At 46.2% G+C, this 26,966-nt stretch overlaps 1 protein-coding gene across 6 annotated transcripts in view; it reads left to right on the top strand.

The window, feature by feature from the left end:
• The window catches only part of KLHL13 (kelch like family member 13), a 46,742-nt gene extending 20,259 nt beyond the window's left edge, over positions 1-26,483 (top strand). For 5 of the 6 annotated variants that reach the window (XM_063313390.1, XM_063313388.1, XM_063313389.1 and 2 more), the window contains 6 exons: positions 12,730-12,871; positions 13,894-14,026; positions 14,228-14,424; positions 17,746-18,541; positions 22,936-23,049; positions 24,940-26,483. In XM_063313390.1, the coding sequence (XP_063169460.1) occupies positions 12,730-12,871; positions 13,894-14,026; positions 14,228-14,424; positions 17,746-18,541; positions 22,936-23,049; positions 24,940-25,427 (1,870 nt within the window). In that variant the 3' untranslated portion in view covers positions 25,428-26,483. Of the gene's footprint in view, positions 1-2,536; positions 2,661-12,729; positions 12,872-13,893; positions 14,027-14,227; positions 14,425-17,745; positions 18,542-22,935; positions 23,050-24,939 lie in introns of those variants that run through there. The other variant, XM_063313385.1, reaches the window with a different exon arrangement.
• The last annotated feature ends 483 nt before the right edge of the window (positions 26,484-26,966 follow it).

Raw genomic sequence — 26,966 nt, 5'->3', positions numbered from 1 at the left:
GTTGCAACCTCACCCAAGCCTTTATGCAAAACTGATCTTTGGTAGCCTTAGCTCGTTCTGTTCCCCCACAGGCAGGCAGGCTGAGGTCTGCTGGTGAGTGGCAGGCGGCGCATGAAGCCTGAACAGCTGATGACCTCATTGTCCTTCAGCCTCTGTTGTGTGTGGTACAGTGGGGGAGGCACCAATTTACCATTAATGATGCCCATTTGTCTTGATTGTTCTGTTAATGCACCAGATCTGGGGGCAAAGCAGGATGTTTTATCGTGTGTGTGTGTGTGGGGGGGGGGTGTTAGCCCACGTTTCTTGGGGGCCTGATGAAAAGGATTCATGGAAGGCGGCAGTGTCCATTCTTTGTCAGCAGCGCGGCTCTTTCAAAGTAGGCATGGCTCCGCATGTAAATGTGCGACAGCAATCCCGTTTCTTTCGTGCAGAAAGCCTTTCGTGGTGGCGGCTCGCCTCAGCAAATCTGCTTTTGCAGTCAGTCACTCTGAATTGGTCTTACCAAGGAAACCGGCTCAAGGTATTCACCAGGATTTGTCTTTTTTCTTCTTTATGCTTAAAAGACCAGCAACAAGTGAGTTCAGGTCATCTACGTTACGCTCTCATTGTCCGTCTCTTCCTCCCCCCAAGCCATTGTCACGGAATATATGGCTAAGTCTGGGTCAACATGCCTGCAGCATTAACACGTCGTTCTTCCACCCTCGGTGGCCATAAGAGAGCTTCTTGAATGCTGAATAGATAGCGCCCTGTCCTTCCCGAGTTAGGATTATTTTATTTGTGCAATTTATCCCCACCCCCAGTCTGGAAGGACTCTAGGTAAATTATTGGGTGAGTAGCCAGGCATTTTTTTGGTTCATATTTTCATATTCTGTGACTGTAGAGTTTTTAGTACAGCTGGGGGCTTGAAAGCAGAATATTTAGAAGATGCTGCTTCTCTCATGTTCCTCCTCACCTGAATTACAAACGAAGGAGAAACTGTAAAAATTAAATAAAAAGCACTCCACTTGTTTTGCCTTTTCCCGTGATAAGGAGACAGTCGATCATTCTGGCGGCACCCAGCCACAGGGAAGGTACTTCCAAGTCCATGAAAATCAAACTGGAAATCCTCTGACGAACCTACCTCCCGTTCCACCTGAGAAGCTTTGTTCTGCCACATGGCAGCAGTGCCCTGACGCTTCTTTACATTGATTGAGGCACCCCCTGGCTTGGGGTTAAATTGCTGGAGTAACATTTCCATGAAATATTGCCTTCCTCAAGTTGGCACATAGTGTCTTCATAGTCTTCAAGGGTGCTGTGAGAAAGGAGCTCACGTGCACATCCCCGGTAGCTGCCTGCCCCTTGGGGTCACCACCAGAGAGACCATAGACTTGTGTTTCTGTTGGGGGGGGGGGCTGTGACAGACACCTGCAAGCCGGCTGCTTCGTCAAGACTTCAGGCAATTTATGAGCTGGGGGGGCAGCGGCTGCTCTGTCTGAGCGTTGATTGCATCCCTGTGCAAGGACAGATATTAGCGGCACTTTTGTTGCCCTCCAATTCCCAGCTGCAAACAGAAGGCAAGGAACGATATTCTTGTTCACAGAACACGTTGTAAAATGCATGAGGCTTTTTTCCTCGCCACATCTTGGAAGCCAAGGGTAGGAAAAAAACGAGAGCGCCTTGAATCCAAAGCAGGCTGGAAGAACATGCGGGAATCTGCAGAAATATGCCCTCACGTTTTCATTTGCTCGCTCTGACTACGAGGCCGAGGCTGCCGTTTTTCTTTCCCTCTCTCTTTCAAAAATCCTTTTTTCCTTTGCAGTAGCCTTTTTCCCCCCCCATAATGGCATTCTTGCATTGTTTGGTTTGCACAGAAGGAGAACAGGCTCCGGTGTTTAGTCACTAACGTCCCTTCCCCGCGTGGCCTAAGGCTATGCTGAGATTTTTCTCCCGCTTGTACTGTTGCAGCTCCAGCGAAGATTATTCAGAGGATGACAAGTGTATTCTGAGTCGGTAGGTTGCTTTGCTTTCTTTATGGAATCCATCTCATCCCCCCCACCCCTTCCCTCTGTTGTTGGTTTTTTTTTCCCTGCTACTATTTGCCAGAAATCAGGCTAATAGGTGTTGAATGTAGTACGGTGCTGCAGTGTGACTGAGAAGGTGGAACAATAGCAGTGCCAGCTTGGTCTTGGGGTGGGGAGGGAAGAGGCAACCTTTTTATAGAATAAAGCTGCATTGTGGCGCCTTGTACGGTGCAGGCTCCCCCCCTCCTCTCTCGCCCTCCCGTGCTTCTTTTAATATACACTGCAGTCAGCCCTTCTCTAATGAGGCGGCACTATCTGTGAGCTGGAGCCGTAGACTCACCTTCCCGCTTTGGGGGTGGTGGGGACAGGAGGAGGTGCCTCGCAGCCCCCTTTCCCCGATGGGAAGCCTCAGTCCAAGATCCTGGGCAGGCCCGCTTGGCGTGCTCCCAGCCATAGCAGCAGCCACCATCCCGCCAGGAGCGTGCGTCTGGAATGGAAGCCCACGTTGGTAGCCTGTTATGGAAATGCTGTTTGCTGTTATTGTAGTATCGTGGTGACCAACATGCCATTGAAATGGAAAACGAGTTCGCCTGCTAGCTGGAAATTCCCCGTTCCTGTGCTTAAAACATCCAGGTCGTCGCCACTTTCTCCAGCATACATGTAAGTGAGAGATTGGAGGTATCTTTAAGGTGGGCATTCTTTTGCAAGATTACCCCCCCCCCCGCGCAGGGTTTTGTTTTGTGCAGTTTAACACACACACACACCCTTTTTTTTTTTTGTGGTGCTGCTGTATTCTCTGATGTGACATTGGTCTCAGGATTTTCATGCTCAACGTTGCATTTCTCCTCTCGTGGAACGTCAGGTTTTCAGACCTTCCTCTTCTTGTCCGTGATGTTTCTTCCCCTCTACCCCAGTGGTGGGTGTTGCGTGCAGTCGTTCCATTGTTGGAAAAAGCAGAGACCTGCTGCAGATTTGCTCACGCTCGTAATTCTTTTTCCGTACCCTTTGTTGAAGTTTGTGCAGGCTGTTGGTCTACAATGCAGATCTTAGACGAGTAACTCCAGGGTCATTGGCACCCGGCCCTTCCTTTTTATAGCTGCCTTCATCATTAGGTGCACTAAAAACGCCTACCAGGGTGTCATTTTCTGTACTGGGTGTGGGGCTTTTCCATTGTGAGGTACTGGCTGTTTTTTAACCCAAGTAACTGTTCCTCTGTTTCTCTGGTTAGATTTCTTTCCCTCCCTCAGAGTCAACATTTAAACATTTCGTCTGCAAGAGCTACCGGGTACAGCTCAGGATTTCAGATCTGTAAAGGGCATTATCACGGTTTCGTAGACAAGGGCTGTATTTCTGTCTGACGCTGAGCAAAGCACATGGCATGCTAAAATGAAAAAAAAATAGTAAGCTTGATTTTGGTGATGCTTATCCCTTCCCTGAATTCTGATCTGGATACCTTTTGCAGCCTTTATGTCTGGAAAATATGAAACATCTCCACAGCCTTGAATCTGCTTTTCTTAGGTGTTGTGTGAATGGAATAGGGTATCTTGATGTTTTGGCTTTTATGTTAGCTTGTTCATGGACAAATACCTCTTGTCCAAGATTTTGATAGACATGTCTACTTCTGTCTCTTTCTTTTTTATTTCACATGTAGAAGACAATAATGTTGTGAGATACATGTTTATCTATTTGCTGCATAGTGCTTTTAATTTTTTTAAAAGAAGCATCCAACAAACTTTCAGCATTTAGCAATTACAGCATTTTTCCTAGATCTGAAGCATGAAAGGAAATTTTAGACTAGCATGTTGAAACAGGAAGGACAGAAGCACTATCCAGTTAATCTGAATTAGGAATGCAACATTAATGCAGTGTATGTTAAACCATGAAGCGAAAGGAGTCTTGGAAGCAAGGTAGTATAGAAATATATGTAATAAAATTAATTAATTAAATGGGTAAATAGATAAAAAGACCTTTCATGTGCGGTTCAGGATATATATTTCATAACAATTTATGCAATTTCAGAGCTAAAACATTTGTCCAGTTCATTTGTTTTCTTTAGTAGAATACATGATGTAGTTGACATTTAGACCAGTAAGGTTTTAAAATTTAAGGCAGAGACTATATTGGTAACTATGGGTTTGGCACAGTATACCCTTAAGAAGACTCAGAAATATTTTTAGTGGTTATGAATATGAAATCACAGTGCTTTATGATTCATTGTCAAAGCACTACAGGTCCTAGCTTTCTTTTGCTCCTTCTTTGACCCCCCCCCCCCGCCGTCTCCTCAAGCAGGTGAATTCCACTCCCAGCTATGCTTCTGCGAGTCTTTAATTATAGAAGTGAAGAAACAAGCCATCTGAAGTCTTGTTCTTACATTACGCTTTTTGAATAAAATATTTTAAGGTGTGTAATTTTTCTTACTAAGAAAAAAGTTTCCCCCATCTATTTTGTTGTACAATATCCACATCCAGGTAGAAGAGGTGCAACTGATGATTAATCTTTGTGGTTTTCATCAGGGTCAACTCTTGGATCAAAAGATGGGTTTCAGTCAAGCTGGTGGAAGCTTACCAATATTGAGAATTGTACTTAATCAGCCCTGCATTTCACTAATGTCCAGCACAAAATACTTTTCTGCATAGAGCAAATTGCATTTTGTAGATAATTGGGGCGGGAGGGAGGGGATTGGAGATCCCTCTGAACTCAAGTCTAGCTTTCATAGAGAAGAGGCAATGTCCAGCTATAGATCAAAAAAGCTTGCCTGCACATGCTTGGGCGATGTGGTGATGAGATATAGATTGGATGTTATTTCGTATGTGAAAGCTCTGTTGACTGGAGGAAGGATAAAAAGTTTATGTCTTCCCCTTGCACCTCACATCATAATGATGCAGTTTGGTCAGTGGTTGAATGGATGTCCCTTAAGTCTCTTGACTCAGGGTAAGTAGGGCGTAGGGCTCTCTGAAATTCTCACTTGTGAAACTACCATTGCGCCTCTCTTTGTCTCTGACTGTGTGGAATTGAGGAAGACTATGCACCCAAGCCTTTGTGTATGCAAAGATCAGGGATGGGTTGATATCAGTGAAAAACAATATTCTACTAGTCAATCAAAAGTGTCTCCTGGTGGAATTCACTTCTAATTTAGGCCACAATGAGTACTAGTATCAACTGTGGTTTGGGCCAAAGGTGGGTGACCAGACTGTCCAGTATGGTAAAGGGAATTTGCTACCTAGATTTTATTCTAGAGTTGTGAAATGCACCCTAAGGCATATTTCTTCCCTCTTCTGAAGAGTGCATTGCTTCTACCTCCCTCCCTCTCTATCTACAGAGATGACTGTTCCCATCCTTCCCATTCTGGACATCTGCTACAGTGTTGAGATTTTTTTAGATGACTCCTGCTTTGGACAGAACCTTGCTACCCATGCTAGGTTAGCCAAAACTTGGTTCTCTTGTCTTGTACCAAGTCAAGGAGTTGAATAGGTGTCCTTTCAGTAGGAGTAGGGCAACAAGAGCAGCCTTGCTGCTTTTAGGCTCCACCAAGGAGGCGGTGTCTTTCCCACATCCTGGCTTGTTTCTTGTGGGTCAGCATTGCTTATCCTTCTCCAAGTGCAGTGTTGTTGCAATATGTCAAAGATAGTTCCAGTCACATTGGCAAAGTAATCATTTCTTCTCTTCAAGCTAAGGTAAGCAATTTTTTTTGGTCAATATAAATCTTGGAACTGAGCACTCTTAATTCTTATTTCTTTGTTTTTAGATTTTTAGATTAATGCTCAGCAGTGTCTCTGAGTAAGGCCACTTGTCAGTGTGCTTAGGACTACAGCAGGACCTCACCTAATAGACGCAACTTTCTTTCTCACCCCAGTTCAGCAGATATTTTTATTGTCGTCAAGCTTTCATTTTTTTCTTCAAAACCAGTTTACCTTTGGACACTAAATACCAGCTGAACCTCTTGGATTTTGCAGACCTTTGGAAGTGGGTGGGGAAGAGCTCATCCATGAGCTACATTGAGCTGTGTCCTCATCCTGCAGTTTGACGGGAAGGTGGTATAGTGGCACATTTGCTTTTTTTAAAAAGATTTTTTATCCCATCTTTATTATTTTTATAAATAACTCAAGGTGGGGAACATACTAATACTCCTTCCTCCTCCTGTTTTCCCCACAACAGCAACCCTGTGAGGTGAGTTGGGCTGAGAGAGAGAGACTGGCCCAGGGTCACCCAGCCGGCTTTCGTGCCTGAGATGGGACTAGAACTCACAGTCACCTGGTTTCTAGCCCAGCACCTTAACCACTAGTCCAAACTGGCTGTCACTTTTGTTTGCTTCATGGATGAAAAACAAAGTAGATTCTGCCTTAAGATAAAAATTCAGAATCTCAGAAGCAGTGAAGTATTTTGGAGATATCAGAGGAAGCTTGAGGACTTTCTAGGATGTCAGACTATCTAAAGACCGTCTCTTCCATTAGCTATGCCAAAGAGGTTAAGAGGAAGAGGTTGTTGTTTTTTAATCTGTTGCTATCTTGAAATGGTTCAGTTTTGTGATTGTTTGCTCACTATTTCCTTTTGTGAAAGGATAATGTTTTCATTTGTAAGTGGCTTGTTGTGTCTACAGATTGAAAAACAGGCTGAAAATAATTAATCAATCAATTAATTAATTAATTAAAAGGAAGAATGCTCTTAATTCCTTTCTGTGGCTGAGATACAGTTGGTGGGAATGTCAGGGAAGCCCAGCCACTCCTGGGATGTAGAATTCCCCAAGGAAGTGTTCCCTTGTCCCATCTTGGATGGCCTTTTTCATCAGGCGAGGTTGTTCTTTTTTAGCCATCTTTTGGCCTGCTTAATTAAAGTATTTTTGGGCCTTGCTTGATTCGAAGTTTGTTCTTCATGGTTACCATCAGTATCTCAGTTTTGGAGATTGCTCCTAGGTTTGGATGCTGCTCTTCATTTTTAGAAAAAGGTGACATAAGCTGCCCTGAATATTAATGAAACTGAAAACACAGCACAGAACTATGCTAAAGTGGGTGGTAACTACTCACTGTTAATCCAGAACTCCTTTGATGGATTCATAAGCATGTGGATGGTGGCTCTGTGTGATACCTAGATCTGTTTCTCTGCCTTCATGTAACATCCCAAAGGGGAACTTGAACATCTTTCTGTGTTAGTGCCAAGTGTATTCTTACCCGCCTCATCTTTCTGAAAAGCACTGATGGTGCTTGAAGCATTGGAAGCTGATAAGTTTGTCATTTAAACATCTGCTACTGCAGCTTTGGAAAAGTGTCTGAAGCCATGTGAAAAACCTGTTCTTGAATATATTACCTGACAATAAAGCCAACAGAGACTTGTGGCACCTTGAAAGCCAAATGGATTGACCAAGGTGCAGCCAACCCACCCATCCAGTGTGCTCATCCAGGTGGGGAAGCTTAGGTTGCCCCCCTAGTGGTGAGGTGGCTGGGGTGGGAGCCTGAAGGCCATCTTTTACTGTTATGGCCACCATCTTTCTTGTAGAACAGACTCCCTCCACCCCACGCCATCCTCAAGGTTTGGGTTGCACCTACCTTGGCATCTTTCAGAAAGGCCTTGAAGATGGAGCTCTTCCACAGGACATTTGGAGCTTGATGGCTTTATGAATTACAATTTTTTGTTTTATTGCACTGTCAGTTGAAGCCAGTGGTATACAGATTTAATAATAAAAAAGCAAGCTTTGTGAGCCCTGGTCCACTTTCTTACTTCCTTCTTAACTCCTGATAACTTAACTGCCGCCTCCTCCTCCCCACCACCCCATCTGTACCTCAGACTCAGGACAAAGCTTCATGCCTGCTTACCGAGACCAAGTTAGAGAGCTTGGCCTGTCCTGTGTATGAAGGTGGAAGAAGTATACCCACAGGCTTAGTTCGTATATTGTCTTGTGGGTGAGTTCTGTGTGATTTTAGCTGTGAGCTGTAGTTCCAAGAGGGGACCCCACCGTGGCAAGGGAGCCTATTCACAACAGGTTGGTGCTGTTTTTCCCCTTGACTGTTGGCTGATTTATTCTGCTTTTCTGACCAAATCTCTCTCCTGTGGACCTAATTTCACCCCTAAGTAAAGTCATATGGGTTTTTTTGGCTGCTGTCCTTTCAGAACTAATGAGTAAGAGAGGCTGATGGAAGAGGCCTCATGCATGAGCTGCCTTGGTTGCTTGCAGGATCATCCTCTGAGGCTGCTGCACCACAAAACTGCTCAGGTCGCTGTGTGTCCAGCAGTCCAGCTTTACAGTGCCAGGTTATTGTCCTCCGTCTTTTGAAGTGGTGGAGAATGCTGCCGCTGCCGCACCCTGTTGGCACCCGAATGTGAACTTTCTGGAGGCAGGGGGTTGCGGCCTGAGAAGAAAGAGTAAGGAAAAGAGGGTGGCTGCTGCGAGAAGAACTGTTCTCGCGCATCGCTTGGGGTAAGGTGAAAAGATCGGCTAGCTTGCTCCGTGGACAAGGGATGCACAGTGGCTGCTCGGGTCATGGCTGAGACGGAGTCATCCTCACCTCTCCAGGAATAGGAGCCTGTCGAATGCCCGGTGAAGAGAGTGGCATGGGAAATGCGGCAGGCAGATCCCACCCACCCCCGTCACCTGGGTGCCCTGCCTCCCATCTAGTCAGGGCAGTCTAAGCAATGATTGATTTTTGTCAGCTATTTGGGAAAAAGGCTTTGTTTGTTTGTTTGTTTATGAAAGGAGCTGAAGTAGCTTACTTGCCAGGCGATGTAGCACATGGTTCCCTGCTTCTGCAAAGGATAGCTTAGGGGTATGCAGTGGGCTGCCACCTGTTTCCTGGAGGGTCTCTACCTACTCCACTCAGTGAAGCTGGAATCAGTCTTTTCTGTCTCAAGAGAATTACAATCTGGTCCTTCAAGGGGTTGCACCAGGAAGCACATCTGCAGTGTGCCCAGCTCTGTAACGCAGCACTTCGATGCTTCTGTTGAAAGCAGATATATGTCTGTGTGTGTGTGTGAGAGAGAGAGAGAGAGAGAGAGAGGTTTGTGTAGCTGCCCATCTCCCATAAGTGACTCCGGACAGCTGACAAGATCAAAACGGACGAACCCACCAAAACGTTCCTGTGACTTTCAGTAGGGCCAGGGCAGCAGATTCACTTGAAGGTTCAATTCATAGAAGGTTGAATAAACTTCAGCAAAAGGTGTCCCTGAGTCTGTCCACGTGTCTACTGGCACCTAAAGCAGGAGGATTTTGTGCCTTCTGTAGAGCTGCTTCATTCAGCCACGTGGAGATGATTCCTAGAAGCTTCAGGCAGCCAGTCAAGCAGTGCTCGGTAGACAGCAATAGTTAAGGTGACCAGTGCTTGGAATTAGGACAGCTCAGTCTGGAGTTACCTGCCGTAAGTAGTTTGTTAGGTACCCTCCCCACTGACCCATCCAGACTAGAATTCCCAGGCAGCATGGCCAAAATTAAGGCGTTTAAAACAGCTTCCATCTGTTGCTGCAGCATGGTCGAAGAAGCTGTTTTAATAACATTTGGAAATCGAGTTGACTTATGGGTTTTTTTAAAACATGGGTTCTATTGCAGTAACTTCAGGTTCTTGGTCCAGATACAACTTTTTACAGCCAATTAAGGAACCAGAGAAGCAACACAGGAACACAAAATGTTCATCGTGTTCCTGTGTTGCCTCTCTAGTGCCTTAATTGGCTGTAAAAAGTTGTATCTGGACCAAGAACCTGAAGTTAGTGCAGCAGAATGAGGTTTATATAAGTGTATGAAAGTATATCCAGATGTTTAACCTGTGTAAGTTGCACCCATTTGTGGAATTTGGATTAGCTGGTGATACTGTAAGCTAACCCTGTAAACCTTCAACATTTTTTCAGCCAGCCAAAACACCAGAATAATTTATGTAAACTCAGGGTAGGACTAAAACTTGTCAGGGCTTTGCAGTTGGAACAAATGAAGGCGACTTTCTTAATTGCAGTGAGAGCAAAAAGCAAGTTTTGGATTAAGTAAGTAGCTTGAACAGACACAGAGTGCTTCTAAAATGGACTCGGGTATCTTTTATTATCAATCTGAAACGGGTATGTACAAATATAACCCAACCGTTTCATATTTCAAACAAGGGGAAAAACAGGGCAGCGTCAGGTGGAACAGAGCAGTGAAATATGGGATTGCTACACTGAACGCCGGCTTTATTTAAATAAAAAATTGGATCAGCAAGGTAAGCACAATGCAGTTGCTTAAAAAAAATTCCAGGGAGTTAGAAATTTGTACTCAAGCTTTTATGTAGTTTGGAGTTGATGGTAGGGGTCCATGTCTGTGATGAATTACTTTTGAAGAGTTCCCAAAACATTTGTGAGTGAGAAACTGATTTACCTTAAAAAGGAAAAGAAAACTCCTGCATGCTTGTTCTCCACCCCCTCCCTATCCAAGTAAATATTTGGATGCTAGTCTCTTTTCTGGTCTGGTTTTTTCCCCCTCCGATTCTTTGTGTTATGTAGCCCTGATTCTTATAGAATTTAATGTGGATTAAAAGTCCAACTGTTCTCTTTTTTAATATAATGCCATCTATTGATCACAGCTATGGGAATAATTAGAAAGTTAATTAATTTTATGAGGAATTCTTGGAAACGGTAGCGATTCAGCACCACCAGGAAAACCTAATCAATATATTTACTCTCCTTATTACCTAATTATTTATAGTGGTTGGTATGTTAGCTTTAATGAGTGCATATAAAACACCCTTGGTAAATATGTCTAAAATGAAAACCCCTTCATTAGATTTTTTTCTTGGATGCATAGTTGATGTAATGAGATGGCTCAGGAACTCGAAGGAATGTACTATTTTGGAGTTTTGGTCTTTGGGATCCAAAGTGTGAGTTGCTAGTATTGAAAAGCCACATGGCAGAAGGTGAGAACATAATCTAGAAAAGTTTCTAGTGCCAGGAGATGACTAGATTAGATAGTTTTTTCCAGAAATGCAAGCTTTGTGTGGACTGGGGAAGGGTAGCCCCCAGATTTTCAAACCGTATTTGTAGTCTGAAAGCGGCTGATGATAAGATGGTGGGATCCGACCTAGTCCAGTGTTCTGTTCCCTGGCACAGGAATGTATCTTTCCATCCTAAGGGAACTGGTCTTCAGAAACATCTGGCCAGTGACACTGGAGCAGATATTTATTTCATGTTGAGCTCCCCTTTCTTTCAACACATGCAGGGGAAGCATCTGGGGTCTCTTTCCATATTTTATCTTTAGCAGGAATTCCATGAAGGAGATGGGATTGAACCATAGCGAAGCTCAGGCTCAACCTGTAGATTGGAACGTGGATTATTCTGTCCAACTTGAACCACAAGAAAGCAACCTGATCTTATGCTCCATCTCCCCCAACCTTTTGTATAGTTTCTAACAAAAAGATGATTTAATCTATTGGAAATTCTTCGTTGTTGCTGTTGTTGTAAAAGGCACAGCTGAGCACTGTAATAAAATAATGGGGATGCATCATACTTGGAAGACCTTCTCTGACAAAATTACTTCAGTCGTTGCACCAATATCTGCTGTCTGTGATTTGTTTCAAATAAACTCTTCCCAACCTGTAGTGGTGTGAATGCACTAAAAGAAACAGATTTGGGGTTTAGGGCTACGTAAAGGTTTTGTGCAATTAATCAAGATGTGACATGAGACATTTCAGGATGTTTATGGGTTGTTAATTGTAGTGCACAATGCTACATGCAGAAAGAAGCTTTAATCTCCACAGATCCTCATGGTGAGGAACCACCTGGTCATATTTGAAAGAGAAACTTGCTAAATGTGTTCTGCATTTCTACTCTGTGTGTTCCATGTATTTCATGCCTGTGTATCAAACCACCATTTCTGTGTAGTCAGAAGTTCTTGTTTAGAGGTTTTTTTAATGGCCAATTGCTCTCCAAACAATTTGTGTTTTTAACTACCACACCACTACTACCGCCAAATGTTCAAGTTTCAGAAATTTCCGTAAATTTTCCCTACTCAAAGCAAATAAATAGCAGCTGCAAGCACAAGTTGACGGAATTATATTAAAGCAACCCTGTTTTGAACTAGGATTTTTTAATGTAGGCCCCCAAAATATTGGAGGCTACAATTTGCTCATATGTTGGAGACTAGTTGCGCTGCTGAAATAATCTCTGAAACTGCTTTTGAGGCCAATGTTTTACCTGCATGTTGAGAGATTAGATGTTTTGTAAAGAGGCTGGTAGTTGTATTTAAAGATTATGAAGGTGAGGGGGTGCTTCGATCGTAAGCACGTGGGCAGAGTACACGCAGGCTACCATATGTGATGCCATGTCCCCTGAGCTTTTTATGGGCACAGATGCTGTAACAGCATCAGCATGTCGTATTTAGAGCCCTTAAGACCTGGACAGGCCGAAACTCTGCTTGTAAACTTCCCCCTTCTGCCCCCCAGTTTCCTATTCTGCTGCAGTGAAGGTCTTTGGACTCCTAAAAGATGGAAGTCTTGGAAACAGGATATATTTGCAAATCATCTTAATTATGGCAGAAATGGAAGAATAATTGTTAGCTTCTTGCAGTGAGGCTTGAATTGAGAATGACATATTGCCATGTCTCTTTTTAACAATAATAATGTGGCAAAAATTTGGTCAGGCCCCCTTTTAGGTTTGTTTACAGATCTCTGACTGGGCTCCTGAATGATCCTTCATTGGTGGTGTCTAGAGCCAAAGGATGGCTCCTGGAGCAGGAGGAACAAACAGGCTCTGACCGAAGGTTGCCTTCTTCTGCTTTTCCTTCTCCTAGATCTTTGGTTGAAGAGGAGGACCCTCACATGAAGGTTACTCTGGGGAGCAGCGACATGGGCGTGTCTGCTCACCTGCAGGCATCGAAGGCAGGGACCACAAGATTCTTTACCAGCAACACTCATAGTGCTGTGGTCCTCCAGGTGAGTGAATGCCTTGAATAGAACTACCTGCCATGTCTTCTTCTGGACAGCTTCCTTCGTTTCTTGGGGGAGGTTTCCTCCAAAACCTGGTTTGTCGTGGCGGCATCGCTGCAGCCCGGGTCACTGAGCGATTTGAAAGGAAGTGCGGAACTGAGTCCCTTTCTTCGCTTCCGGGGACTTTTGCTCCTTCCACCTTGCTATTTAAACATTTCAGCAATGCTGCCAAGGAAGGTGGCTTTTCCCTGTAATTGAAGGAGATCGTGGCGTGAGCTTGACATTGTCCAAGCAGAGGGAAAGCGGTTGGCCTGCAAATTGTGTCCGAATGCCTTCAAGGGAATCTTTTGGGTGAAACTGCCTTTCAGTGTCAATATTTTGTTCTTCCTGTTTTTTTGCTTCTGTTGGCTTGGAGCGTGGTTCGACAGGCAGCTCGCTTTCATTGTCTAGCAGCCTGCCATGCAGTCGTCCAGGCACATCCTTTGGCTCCAGAAACTGCCTTTATTGCACCGTTGGCCGATGCTTTGCATTCGCGATGGCTGTGAAACGAGGCTAAACCCTATACCTGGCGTTCGATTGCTACAGTAGACTAACACGGCTCTCCTCCCGCAACGTTCTAAAGAGTAGGAAATTGTTGGATTCAGATTGCAGATCTCCCACCAACCAAACAGGTGACCTGCGCAGGCCGGGGGAAGGCTTGCAGCCAGCGTAAAAACCAGTACCAAAGCTTTCCAGAGTGGATGGCCCAGCGGAGCCGATGCCCCAAGGAATGCGCCTGTTTTCTGGGAACTTGCTCCAGTCAGAAGCCCTTTGTTCTGCAGAGCAACCTAATCTGCCTCCTCCTGCTGGCAGGAGCAGAGCAGCCGCCCCTGAGTTTTGCAGCATTTGAGCAGTGAAGCTGAGCCTGGGCCGATCCTGCAGAACCAGGACCGGGAGATCCGACTGTGTGGGGCTTCCTGTGGGCAAGCTTCTCTTTCTGGGGGAGGCTGATCCTGTTTCTGAAGCTGACGCAGGGCCCTTTCTTGCAGGGTTTTGACCAGCTGCGCATAGAAGGGTTGCTTTGTGATGTGACGCTAGTGCCGGGCGACGGAGATGAGGTGTTCCCTGTCCATAGGGCCATGATGGCATCCGCTAGCGATTACTTCAAGGCCATGTTCACAGGTACAGTCAGGGGCGCCAAGGCCTGCCGCTGCCCTCGGATTGTGTGCCACGCACAAATGACTGAGGCCAGCGGGGGGTCCCTCCCCATGTTTTCTCTCGTGGGTTCAACTAACGTTTGGTTATGAAATGCCGTTCTCTCTGGTTTGGGACAAAACATTCTGACTCGCTTTAACCATACTTTATCTACATTTTGTTCCCTAGGTGGGATGAAAGAGCAAGACTTAATGTGCATTAAGCTCCATGGTGTGAACAAAATAGGTTTAAAGAAGATCATTGATTTTATTTATACCGCTAAACTTTCCCTCAACATGGACAACCTGCAGGATACTCTAGAAGCAGCCAGCTTTTTGCAGATACTGCCTGTGCTGGACTTCTGTAAAGTGTTTCTTATATCTGGGGTAAGCGACACGTAGGTTATTGCTTAAGGAATTGTCTCTTAGCTGGTCTTTGTTTTTAACTGTGGTGGGTTGATCTCGCCAAGGATTTTTCCAAAGGGCCAGTCCATGTTGCTTCAATTAGGAGTGCTTCTACAAACCAGCTCCCCACAAAACACGGCTCTCTTGTGCACTAAACAGAACTAGTCCTCAGTATGTATGCGTGCCATATCACACAATTAAATGAACACTTATCAATGCACTTAATAGGAAAAATGGCGAATTAAGAATATAAACTGTTTTGCAATAGCTCTGCAGACGGGACTCCCGGGGGTAGGACCGTTACTGAAACATAAAAGGAGTTGACCTGCCAGGGGGGAGGTTCTCGGCTGTGAGAGAGCAGAAGGTGCATGTCATGAATTGCTATCGTCTGCAGAGGAGAGTTACTTTCAGTTTCTGCACACAGCAGCTGGGTTCCTCAGGGGAAGGTGCACGGAGGCCTCATTGGCAGCATGGTTTGGATAACAGTGTAAGATGGAAGCGGGGGTATGTATTTTGATGGGTGCTCAGGGATTAGAGCTGGGTTTGAAAAGACAGAAACGTCTGGGGCATTCAGCAACTTGCATGTAAACAGAATGAGGAAAGACTAGCGGGACTTCTAATGCGCAGCTTCTCAGAAACCGGTGGGTTTTAAAACATGTACTGTCGAAATCACAAGTGATGAAAATACAGGCCATTCATGGTGGTGATGGAGGGAGAAAAGAGAGTTTCTGAACACTGTTGGATTTCCAACTTCCATCAGTTTTAGCTGCCATGGCCAACAGCTGGGGAAGATGGGACCGAACCATTAACTGTGGAGGGGAACAGTATGCCTTTCCTAATGAACATGTCAGTTTTCCTTCTGAGGTATGTGATCCTAGAGTCTGAGTTAAGTCCCCAAATGTCCTGGTGAAATGTTAGTCAGTGCTATATAGAGGAAGAAAATTCAGGTCCTGAAGTAGACTAGGATGTCTGAATTACGGACATCTGAACACGGGGGTCCAGGGGAGACTCAAGAAGCAGAGGAAGATCCATTTATTTTATCCCTGAATTTAGCAACCGGGCTGCGAGATAAGCAGTCGGTGCTGCTGGCAAACCTGAGAACTGCTGGTGTCTTGTAAGGCATCTCCTTTCTCATTCCTGCTACTGCTGCTTCCGCTTCCTGTGTCCAGCTGTGGTGTTTGGGAATGATGTCACCATCAGTTACTTCCACCTCTTCCTTTTCAACTTTAGCTGCCTCTGACGCTTCCTGCTGCCCCTTCACTCTCTTTCTAAATTTTGCAACTGAGAATTTTCAGCTGCTTTTCAAGAACACCCTGTGTAGGTTTTCTAGCTTCTTTCCCTTCTGCATTTTCAGTATTAAGAGTGAAAATCTTAAAAGACTCTGCTGCCTTGCTGCAATCCACCCCAAATGTGTGGCTCTTCATGGTATTCTGGTACCCACTTCCTTATGGAAATGGCTGACGCTTGCATTCTTGCTGAGGCAGCAGGCAGGAGAAGGCTGGTCCTCCCCCTGGAGAAAGGCACATGCGAAACCTGTTGGCACCGATTTTTCCAGCCAGTTGTTGCTAGCAGCACCTGCTGTTCAGTGCACAAATAATCCTTGGAGGACTGAAAGCCTTGGGCACTGCTGCTACTGCTGCTGTCGAGTTGGGGAAACAGGGGTGGCTACCAAGTTGTGGGGACAGGAGGATACAGCAAAGAAAGAGATGGAAGGAGGAAGAAGACAACGCAGGGATGGAGAGGACAAATGACCAGTGATGGGCCATGGTGAAGCACTAAATGCAGGTCCTCATCAGAGAGATGCTGAAGAAGTACATTAGCCGGAGAGCAATATAGGGGGAGGATCCAGAAGGATGAATGTGGAGCCCTGTTACGGTACAGCCAGTGCTTGATGGGGGCCCCTTTACAGAAAGCCGTGGAGTGTTGTGATTCTTCTGCCATGTTTCTCCTGCAGCCAGTCGGTACATCTAATCGTTGGCCAAACTTGTCCAAGGTTCCAATATTATCTGCTGTAGTTTTGTCCGATGTGCAGCTTTTTGCAAAGAATTCTATTGACTTCTGCAACGCATCTGTATTTCTTGGTATGATTTTAAAAAATGAGTTAATGGGGGGGGGGGTTGTTGATTTTGGAAGACCACCATCTGGCTATCAGGATTTTTTGTTGTTGTTTATTCGTTCAGTTGCTAATTCTACAACACAGAGAGAGAGAGAGAAATGCTACAGCTGTAACCTGAGCAGCTGTTTGGAAGACTATTCTTCTACAGAAGAGTGACTTCTGAACAAACCTGTTTGGGACTGAGGTGCAGGGTAGGCTCAAGGATTTCGTAAAAGAATTTACATCTGTCATATCATAAAGCCATGTAGCCAACCTATTGATAAATGAACCCTAAATGCTTCAACCAGACTTCCCAAACAGATAGCTTGGATATACGTTGGATTACACCTCTAGCAGGGCCAGTGGATAAACCATCTGATGACATTTTTGTCTGTTTTACTGTTTCTTTTTGGAATGCTGTGACTCGGAACAAGAAGTGATACTGGTCTAATGCAGAAACATGGCCTAAAATAATTCTCCATGCTGTTGCATGCTCTGTAGGGTTCAGTTCAGTTGATATATCAAACAAGATGTTTGATATATCAACTGTATATATCAACAATAAACAAAATTTGTTGTTTTGAGATAAATCACTTGGGATGCTTCTGTGACAGGAGTTGAATTGCTTGAGAGGACGCTGAGACAAATTACAGGGTTTTAACCACAATTCGTTTTTCAGCATCAGGCAAGGATTAGATAATAGTTGTGCGTGCAGTCAGATTGCCCCGTTTCTGACCTGCCCCGGGACCATCCTTTGAGCCAACAGCTTCTTCTGGCTCAGTGGTGCTGCAGTCCCAAGAGCTGAATAAAGCTTCTGGCTGGGGAAGAGGAATTCTAGCGGCAGAGCAGTGGTGAGCCAGCCATGGAGATTAGTCTTTTCTGGTCTATGCAAGGCCATCAAAGCTACACGGCAGTGGGAGGATGTTCCTAAACATCAAACACAGGTTCAGGGCTCTGCCTGAGGAGAACAGAAGAAGGCGGGGGCTAAAAGCAAGGGCCCCTGAAGTGCACCAGCTAGCTGCTGTTTCCTCTCTAAGGACACCCAAGGGCTGAGCCCTCCCCAATGACAGACCCCTTGAAGCTTCTCGTCAAAATCTGCTGTGTTTCGCTCTTGCACTCATCAGTCTAAAGGCTTGTTGGGGGTGGTAGTAATAAGTCATGACATGATAAGCACCTCCTTGCCAATATGTCTTCTCTTGTCTTCATAGGTGTCCTTGGAGAACTGTGTTGAGGTGGGCCGGATTGCCAATACATACAACCTCACGGAAGTGGATAAATACGTGAACAATTTCATCCTCAAGAATTTCCCAGCCCTGTTAAGTACTGGGGAGTTTGTGAAGCTCCCCTTTGAGCGCCTTGCCTTTGTTCTTTCAAGTAATAGCCTTAAGCACTGTACAGAGTTGGAACTCTTCAAGGCCGCCTGCCGGTGGCTGCGGTATGAGGAGCCACGCATGGAATGTGCTGCGAAGCTCATGAAAAACATCCGTTTCCCTTTGATGACGCCACAGGATCTAATCAACTATGTCCAGACTGTGGATTTCATGAGAACTGATAATACTTGTGTCAACTTGCTTTTGGAAGCCAGTAACTATCAAATGATGCCCTACATGCAGCCAGTGATGCAGTCGGAGAGGACGGCCATCCGTTCGGACAGCACCCACCTGGTGACGTTGGGAGGAGTCCTCCGGCAGCAGCTGGTAGTGAGTAAGGAGCTGCGGATGTACGATGAGAAAGCGCACGAGTGGAGGTCTCTGGCCCCCATGGATGCACCCAGATACCAGCATGGCATCGCTGTGATTGGGAACTTCCTATATGTTGTTGGTGGGCAGAGCAATTATGACACAAAAGGAAAGACGGCTGTGGACACAGTTTTCAGATTTGATCCTCGTTACAATAAGTGGATGCAAGTGGCTTCTTTAAATGAAAAGCGAACCTTCTTCCACCTAAGTGCCCTCAAAGGACATTTGTATGCAGTTGGTGGTCGAAATGCAGCTGGAGAATTAGGTAAGTTCCATCTCACACAGAGGAGCTTAATAGCTTGCTAACCAGAATGTCATGATTCATTGTCAAATGTTTTCTGGAATCAAGATATATTATGCCAGAACATTCCCACAATTTATGAAGGAATTTGACGGGTTCAAAAAACGAGTGAAGCTTAGTTTGGGTATCACTTGCTCTTGATAAATCCATGGGGATTTAGTAACAATGGTATTGTATACTAACCTGTATAATATTTTTAAAGGAATGTTTGGAAATAATAACTATGCAGCTGTATATTATTAGGGTAATACAGAGTTTAATTGTCTTATCTTCCCACATGTCAAGGAGAACAATGAATGCTCAGAAGGTCCCATTTCTTCTGAAGAAATGAATTCTTTATCGATTTTATGCAGGTGCCATTGACCTGAGTTTATTTTAAACTTCTTTTGTCTGATGTGTGAAGAAGTAAGTGCTGGTAGCTGACTCTCAAGTAGTTTGATCTAAGCGTACATGATCCCCTCCTGGTCCCCCTTGTGAGCCAGGTAGTGAACGAAGCAAGTGTGAAAAATGTCCCCATAAACTGTGTTTTCTGCACAGCTTGCTGGAGGGATTGGACCATCTCCAGGACATCTTGCAGTCTTCTAAGAGTTTCGTTCTGGTAATTTAGCATCTGCCTCTTTAATAAGTACCGAATGCGAGCAGCCATGTTCTCGTTGAAACTCTGTAGGCGAGCACCTCCTTCCCTACATGACAACCCTCCTCTAATTTCTTCCTACTTGATATGCCCTGTCACTTTTTCATTCTTGTCTTCAGCAGTTACCTTGAACATTCTGTGGGCTGTTAAACAGTTGCATTGATTTCCATAATGAGCTCGATCCGTTGGTATGAAAGTCAGTGTCTTGCTGGTTGTACCACTGATTCCAAGATTGAAGTATTCTCTCTCCCTTTTCGTTAACTGCATTGCTAGTAATTTTTTCACTTCTCCTGCAGCTTTCAAAGTTTTTTTTGCAGCAGAAAGTGGAAGAACCCTTGTAACTTTTCCCTTTTTATGGTGAAAAAAAAAGGGGGTATGAAGAAAGAAAGATGAATGATTCATTATTAATAATGTTTAGATTTCAGGGAATCGGATTTAGCATTCTTGGTGCAAGAACATACCGAACAAATACCCACGTGGCTTCCTGACCTTACTAGACTGCAACACTGAGAATTTTGCAAGAAACGTTTTTGATTGTCTTCTGTCACTGAAGGCGAGCAGGCCCTTTATCACTGCTGACTTGCAAGTATTATTCGCTTAAAATTGGAATAACACGAAGAAACGTGGAAGTAGCCGTTCAACTTCCGGCAAACAGATTCTACAAAAATTGATGTTTTAGAATAATCCCCAAAGGCAGGAATGATTAACGTTAAGGCTACTAAAAGCTCAATCTAGGAAGAGATGAAGCAGAAATGAAACGCTCAATTTTGCGGGTGTCCAGAGTTTAAAGAGATTATCTGCTGTTGCCCAGTAAATCTTGCTTTAACATGGAAAAACCAGAGTTTCATAAAAAATTAGTGTGAAAAATATTGTAGTAACAAGCCTTATAACTGTAAAGATCTGCCTGACCTATGGAATATGGAGAAAATCTCGCTATACTTGTGGTTTCCTGTACTAGATGATGACCAAGACCTTTTCTAATGCTTCTACACTAGCTAAGTATGGTCATGCCGTATGGACACGATTGTTCCTAGATACTTACTTACTTGGCACAGAACTAGTGAACTCTTGGCTTACTAGGTTGCTGGGAGCAATAAAGTGAATGAGTTGTCAACTGAGGGGCAAGTGGGGGGCTCTCAGAATGGGTCAGATCAAGCCCATGGAAGTCTTAGTCTGAAGCAGTGGAGCAGTGAAAAGAACTTCGTTCTTGGCCACTGAGAAATCCATCCAATTTTTGGCTAGTTTCAAACATAACCTCTGCTGAGAATGGTGGTCAGGAGTAGGGTGCCTTACACCTCTAGCCACAGTTTGGTGGTCCTGATCATATGGATCCATCTCTAAGTTTGGATAGGATATCATATGGAGAGGGCTTTGATAGCCTTGGAGTATGACCTGTTCCAGAGACTGAATGGGGAAACTGAGGCCTTGCTAGAGTTCCTTGGCCTTTCAGCTGCTTTGATACTATTCATCTGGATCATCTGGCAAGATTGGACCGGGAGGTATTGTTTAGCCATTGTTTTGGTCCCTCCTCTCAGGCTGTGTCCAGAAGGTGGTACCAGGGGGCTACTGTTAATTCCTAAGCTGTTGGTCTCTGGTGTTCCACAGGGATGTGACTTGTCCTCTGTGCTTTTGCATATCTAGACTAAACCCCTGAGGGCAGTCATGGGAACTTTGGTTTAGGATGCTGTTCAGTATGTTGATATCACCCAGCTTTGCTGCAGGCTGGGAGGGATGTTTGATTCTCGGCTGTCCCTGGATTCACAGCACAACTAATCCTGAGCTTGCTGGATTTGCTGACAATTCTCCGTACCATGGTGACAGCATGTTGTGTATGGGACCACCCGCGAAAAGTATCCAGATATGGTAGCTAGGGTGCTAACCGGTATAGGACAGAAGGACCACTTGGTGCCCGTATGAAGGACCTATACTAATTGCTTTTGGTTTGCCTGGCACCCTTTGTTGGAAACGGCTTGGGCTTGACTGTGTACGGAACCACCTCTCTCCTCACTGTGTGAACCTCTCTGGCCATGAAGATCTGCAGGAGGGACAGCTGTCAGAAGCTCACTTAGGTGGCATGTGGAAAAAGACCCTCCTAATTGCGGCTGCCTGTTGGTGGAAACCTAATAAGCAGAATATAAGAGCAGCTAATGAAAGCAAACACAGTAGCAGCTAATTCTTCCCCATTTAAAGGGTAGAACGTGTTTCTCTTTGTTTGCCAAGATGTGTTTTCTTTGGAAGTAGACAGCATGTGGCTTCCTTCATCACTGCAGTCCCAGTGAGAGAAAATTTACAGTTGATGTTCTTTTGTATTTCCAGAAGCCCAAGCTTGACTGAGATTTTAACTGCGAGTCCCGTCCTTCCCCATCCCATGAGCTTGGTGTTGTGTGTATATTTTCATATTTTTATTTTTAGAAGCTTGGAAGGAGTGAAGTCACGGCGTCTGACAGCAGCAGAGGCCTTGGGCCAGCTGTAGCATCTAGCGGGATGCTGTGCTGGTGGGGAGCAGATCAAAATGGGTGGAGGAGTATGACCGACCACCGTGACTGCCCTTAGTAGTTTGGGGAAACAGTTAAAAGGATGCCTGTGGGACTTGGAAGCCTGCCTCAGCTTCTAAGAGCAGAAAGCCTGCTTGTACATTCAGATAATGACCTGGTTCAACTCTGGTGGCCGGGTCACTTTGAACAGTAAATGGAGGGAAGGTATACGTGAATACCTGGTCCCTCCACTATAAAACCTTTGCCATTAGAACAGCTGCATGCCAAGTGCTCGCTTGGAATCTTTCCAAAGTCCTTTTTTTACGTGTGAGATTTATTTTAATACTGGTTAATGTTTAATGTGGTAGAGTCTTGGTATTTTTCTGCTGTGAAATGCAACCAATGTGGGATCTTTTACTCTGCATCTAAATATCCTCGCTTGGCCCATGGTGGGTGCAAAGATTAATGCAATTGCGCGTGTACGTCTTTTAGAGCTTTAATTTTTGCTGGCTATCAGATGGGTGTATCTGAAAAAGAAGATAATATGCAGAGGTATCTGTGGTGTGTGTGTATGTGTGTGTAAAAAGCAACTTATGTTTAAAAAGGGGTGGAGCTTTGATCGCTCAGTCACAGCTACCATCTTGGCTTTCTTTGACATACAACACCCCCCCACCACCACAGATGCCCTGAACTTATGGCTTGTCTGTACGCATGTGCTTTCTTTAAAAAGAAGCAAATATTTCCAAGTTTTCTGCAGGTCCATTTTCACATCAGGGGATTGAAAATAGAATGGGCGCCCCAGGCAGAAACACGATAACGGCAGCAAGAGAGGCTGTTTCCGATGCTGATAGTCAAACCATCTGTAAAACAGTTTTGGGTAATTGGGTTGTGGAAATAAATCCATGACAGCAGAGGATCGTGTTCCCTGCCCTTTCTGAAATGATGGTGAGGGAGCTTTCCTTGCCCCAGACAAAACGGCCATGTGCGCAGGAACCGCCCTGTAGCAAATCCCACTGGATTGTTAAAACTGTCTTTCTTATAAGTGAGGGCGACGTTGCGCAGCATTTATTTCTTGCATTTGTCCCGGTGGCCAAAACTTCAACGCAGGGCTTGGGAGTACCGCTCCTCCTTCCTTCCTCCCAGGACAGTGGCAAAGGCCACTTGGGGAATTCGGAGGTTTGAGGCGCTGGACTGAAACTGAAACACAGTGAGTGGCCTCACTTTGCTTTCTTGCTGGCTTTTTTGAACAGCTACAGTGGAGTGTTACAATCCCAGGATGAACGAGTGGAGCTACGTGGCGAAGATGAATGAGCCCCATTATGGTCATGCTGGAACTGTGTACGGGGGGCTGATGTATATTTCAGGTGAGCGAGTTTGTAAACACTTTCTGCTCCCAAACAACATCCTTCCTCCCCTCTAAACCTTCAATTCCAGTAATCTTTCATTCTCAAATAGACCTTAGTTCTGTTCCACTCCTGTTAGTTTCTCCCCAGACTGTTCAGACAAGACGTACTATTAAATCTCCAGCTTTCATCTTAGATGCAGGTAGTCCTCGACTTACGACCACAATAGGGACTGGAAAATTTGCACTGTGATGGTCATAAGTGTGAGGACTGGTCACAGGTCACTTTTTTCAGCGCCATCATAACTTTGAACGGTCACTAAAAGAATGGTCGTACATTGAGGACTACCTGTACAGTTATTTCAGCCAGCAGTCTCAGAAGCAAGTAAATGAGCTATGTTTTCCTCATCGAAGAGGAAGAGAAGAGAGCAGAGTTCAAGCTACAGAGTCTGTGGATTCTCTCTGTCGGATTTACACCAACCTGATGTGGTTTAAAACCTGAGAACAAAAAAGATGACCATCCCCTGAACAACTGTGTTCTCCAGGGCTTGGTGGGCAGGTGGGGTGGGGGCTGGATGCCAGCATCGCAAGTGGCCTCTCCACTCCACTCCTCTCGGGTTGGAGCAAAATGCCCAGGTCTTGGGCGAGATCAGCAGGTAGAATGCTTCAGCCATTCAGGTGTCGGGGAGAGGACCTGACACGCTGCCTGGGCACCTGCTTGGCACATTGACAGCCTGGTTCAGTCCCTGCTTCTCCTGGATCTCAGATTGCCACACTGGAGCTTCCTCAATGTAGTCATTCCAGTCTATTTCACCCAGTTTCTTGCTTTCAAAAAGTTCATTTTGGCCACTTCCATTTGTGATGCTTTTAAAAGAAATTTGCATGGAACCGGTACACTTATCTATCTATCTATCCATCCATCCATCCATCTATCCATCCATCCAGATTGTCCCCGCCCATCTCCTCCCTTCGGGGGACTCTGGGCAGTTTACAGTAATCAATTAAAACAACAATCATAAAATCCACAATATAAAATTACAATAATAAATAATATAAATAAGAGTAACAAATAAAAAAGTCCAAGTGGCACAAGAATCTAAAGCAGTCCCAAGTGTGGGAGGAGTGGTCTATAGCAGCCATCCTATCCCCCTCTCCGCCCCAAGCGAGGCGGCAGAACCAGGTCTTCAGACTCCTCCGAAAGGCCAGGAGCGATGGGGCCAGTCTCACCTCCCGTGGCAGCATGTTCCAGAGGGCGGGCGCCACCACAGAGAAGGCCCGCTTCCTGGACCCCGCCAGATGAAATTCTCTTACAGACGGGGTCCACAGCATGCCCTCTCTGCACGATTGGATGGGACGGGCTGATGTAATGCGGAAGAGGCAGTCCCTCAGGTGACCTGGCCCCATGCCACCCGTTATTTGGGTGTATCATACATGTACCTTTGTACATTTCACTGGAATGTGGCTTCTGTATCTGCTCACTCAAATCATACACATGTGGAAGGAGTACGGTAGCATTTAGAAACCTTTCCAACCTTGGCTTCCAAGATACTTTGAAAGGACGTGTTTTGTTGGCCAGGGCCACCCTTTCCAAACTCTTGAAGGAGTTTGGGAAGCAAAGCAGAAGATGAAAACAGGCAGTTGGTCCCTAGCCTTGAAAACGGAGGCTCAGGCCTCAGTCCCAGGGCTGGGATGGTACGCAGATCGGAGAAGCAGCGGGCAGAGACCCGCGGGCTGAAATACTCGCATGTTCACTCTGAAACGGTGCGTTTGGGCCCCTGCAGGGTGGCGAGGCTGCCAAAATGGTAAGTCAGGCCCTCTGAATCAGAAAGACCCTTGTCAGTTTTCGAACTTCCCTTCCTGGGCCCGCCCGTTCGCTTTCCCCTGAGTGTTCTGTTTCTCCCCCGTCCCCCAGGTGGCATCACCCACGACACTTTCCAGAAGGAGCTCATGTGCTTTGACCCCGACACAGACAAATGGACTCAGAAGGCCCCGATGACCACTGTTCGAGGCCTCCACTGCATGTGTACTGTGGGCGATAAGCTTTATGTCATCGGGGGGAACCATTTCCGAGGCACCAGCGACTACGATGACGTCCTCAGCTGCGAATATTACTCCCCAACCCTGGACCAGTGGACTCCGATTGCGGCGATGCTGCGGGGCCAGAGCGATGTTGGCGTGGCCGTTTTTGAAAACAAAATCTACGTGGTCGGAGGCTATTCATGGAACAACCGCTGCATGGTGGAAATAGTCCAGAAGTACGACCCTGAGAAGGATGAGTGGCACAAGGTCTTTGACCTTCCAGAGTCCCTGGGGGGCATCCGGGCCTGCACGCTGACAGTCTTCCCCCCCGAGGACAACCTGGGCTCGCCGTCACGGGAGTCCCCTCTTTCAGCGCCTTGAGAGCGCTCTCCGGGCTCACTGGGCCGCCCCGACCCTGCTGCGCTGCATCACGGGTCCTCTTCGTCTCTGTCTTCAGTAGTTTCTGTCGGGCTTGCCCTGAAGCCGTTGGCACATAACGGGCGGGGTGGGGCGGGGGGCTCAGAAGGAAGGCACGAAGCTACACGTGCTGTTCGATCCGGAGTGTTTCTCGCAGGGGCCCCCGCACGTGCTGAACTCAGCGTCTCCTGGGGCCAGGCGCTCAACCAATGGGGAAAACCAGGTGATGGTCTCCTTCATTTAAGATGCTTTAGGCGCCTCGGAGTTATATATCGGGAGCACCATAACTTGCAAGAGAGGGAAGGAAGGGGGGGATTGCGGGAAGAGAGCCCCTGTTTGCTAAGCCTTGACGCTGGAGGACAGCTTCCTCACGGGGGGGCGGGGGAGAGGACGCCTCTGCTGATGCAGGTTTCAGCAGCTCCCTGGCCCCAGCTACCTCCCTCTTCTAGGAGCATTTTGGACTTCTCAGCGGGCCTGACCTGTGGCTCAGCGTGAAAAGGCAAGAGAAGCCCACCAGCGAAGAAGGGCACCTTGAGGAGACCCCGGATCCGTGGGTTTCCCCTCCCCTGGCCCATTGAAGAAACGAAGCATTAACTGAGGGTTTTCATTTTTCTTCTCTCCCCTTTTTCCTTCTCTTTCCCCCCCCCCCCGACCTTCCCTCTTCTCCCCCTCACCAGCCATCCATCACCTCTTCCCCCCAGTTCAGTGATGCTGGGACTGGGTTGTGTGGCAACCCAGTCAGACACCTGCACCGGGTTTTAAGGAGACAAGGGCTAGAACTCCCACGTGTTAAGCCACTAAAATCCTGACCCAACAGTTTCCCCTGGATGAAATTTAGTCTGCCTTTGCTCCACTTGTCCCACCCACCCCCACCCCCAGCATCCTTTGGCCTCTTACACGTCTGTATAAAATCTCAGTTAAGATGGTTATTTAGCACAAACACAGCTTGGACAGAGCTGCTTTTGCTCAGAGAATTCAGACTACCCTGTTTCTTTTGTTCAATAAAACCTTTAACGGCAATTAGTTGGGAGTTTGTTCTTTAAAGAAAGGTCTCCTTTCTGCTCTTCTAGTTCTCTTGCCTCCTGTTGCCAGGTAACACTTGTGTATATTGGGTGGTGGGTGGGAAGCCCAACACGCTGGGAGCCAGTTCTGCAGGAGAGTCCAAAATGGGAGGCTTGACCTACTTTCCCCAAAACTCCCCCGGGATGGCCAAGCAGAGCCCGTGGTGAATTCGGTCTGGACGAGGGGTGGGCGCTGCACAGAGGCGGGGGCTTTGACAGGCTGAGTAGAGAAGGCCGGGCTTCCGCTGTGGGGGAAGGCTTGTGTGCAGGGCTGTGTGTGGGAGGAGAAGTGCCACATCGGAGGATTGGGGTCCCAGGCTCATCCAGAAAACTGCACGGAGAGCTCTGATGAAAGCAAAATTAAGCGGTCCCATTCTTGCTGGTGTCTTTCAGGCCCAGCATTCCCTCCCTCCCCAAAATACGGAAGTTGGTTTCAGGTTGG

This window comes from Candoia aspera, chromosome 12 (assembly GCF_035149785.1).
Source record: "Candoia aspera isolate rCanAsp1 chromosome 12, rCanAsp1.hap2, whole genome shotgun sequence".
NCBI classification, from domain to species: Eukaryota; Metazoa; Chordata; class Lepidosauria; order Squamata; family Boidae; genus Candoia; species Candoia aspera.
Note: the sequence above shows the minus strand (reverse complement) of the source record. Positions and strands in the feature narration are given on the sequence as shown.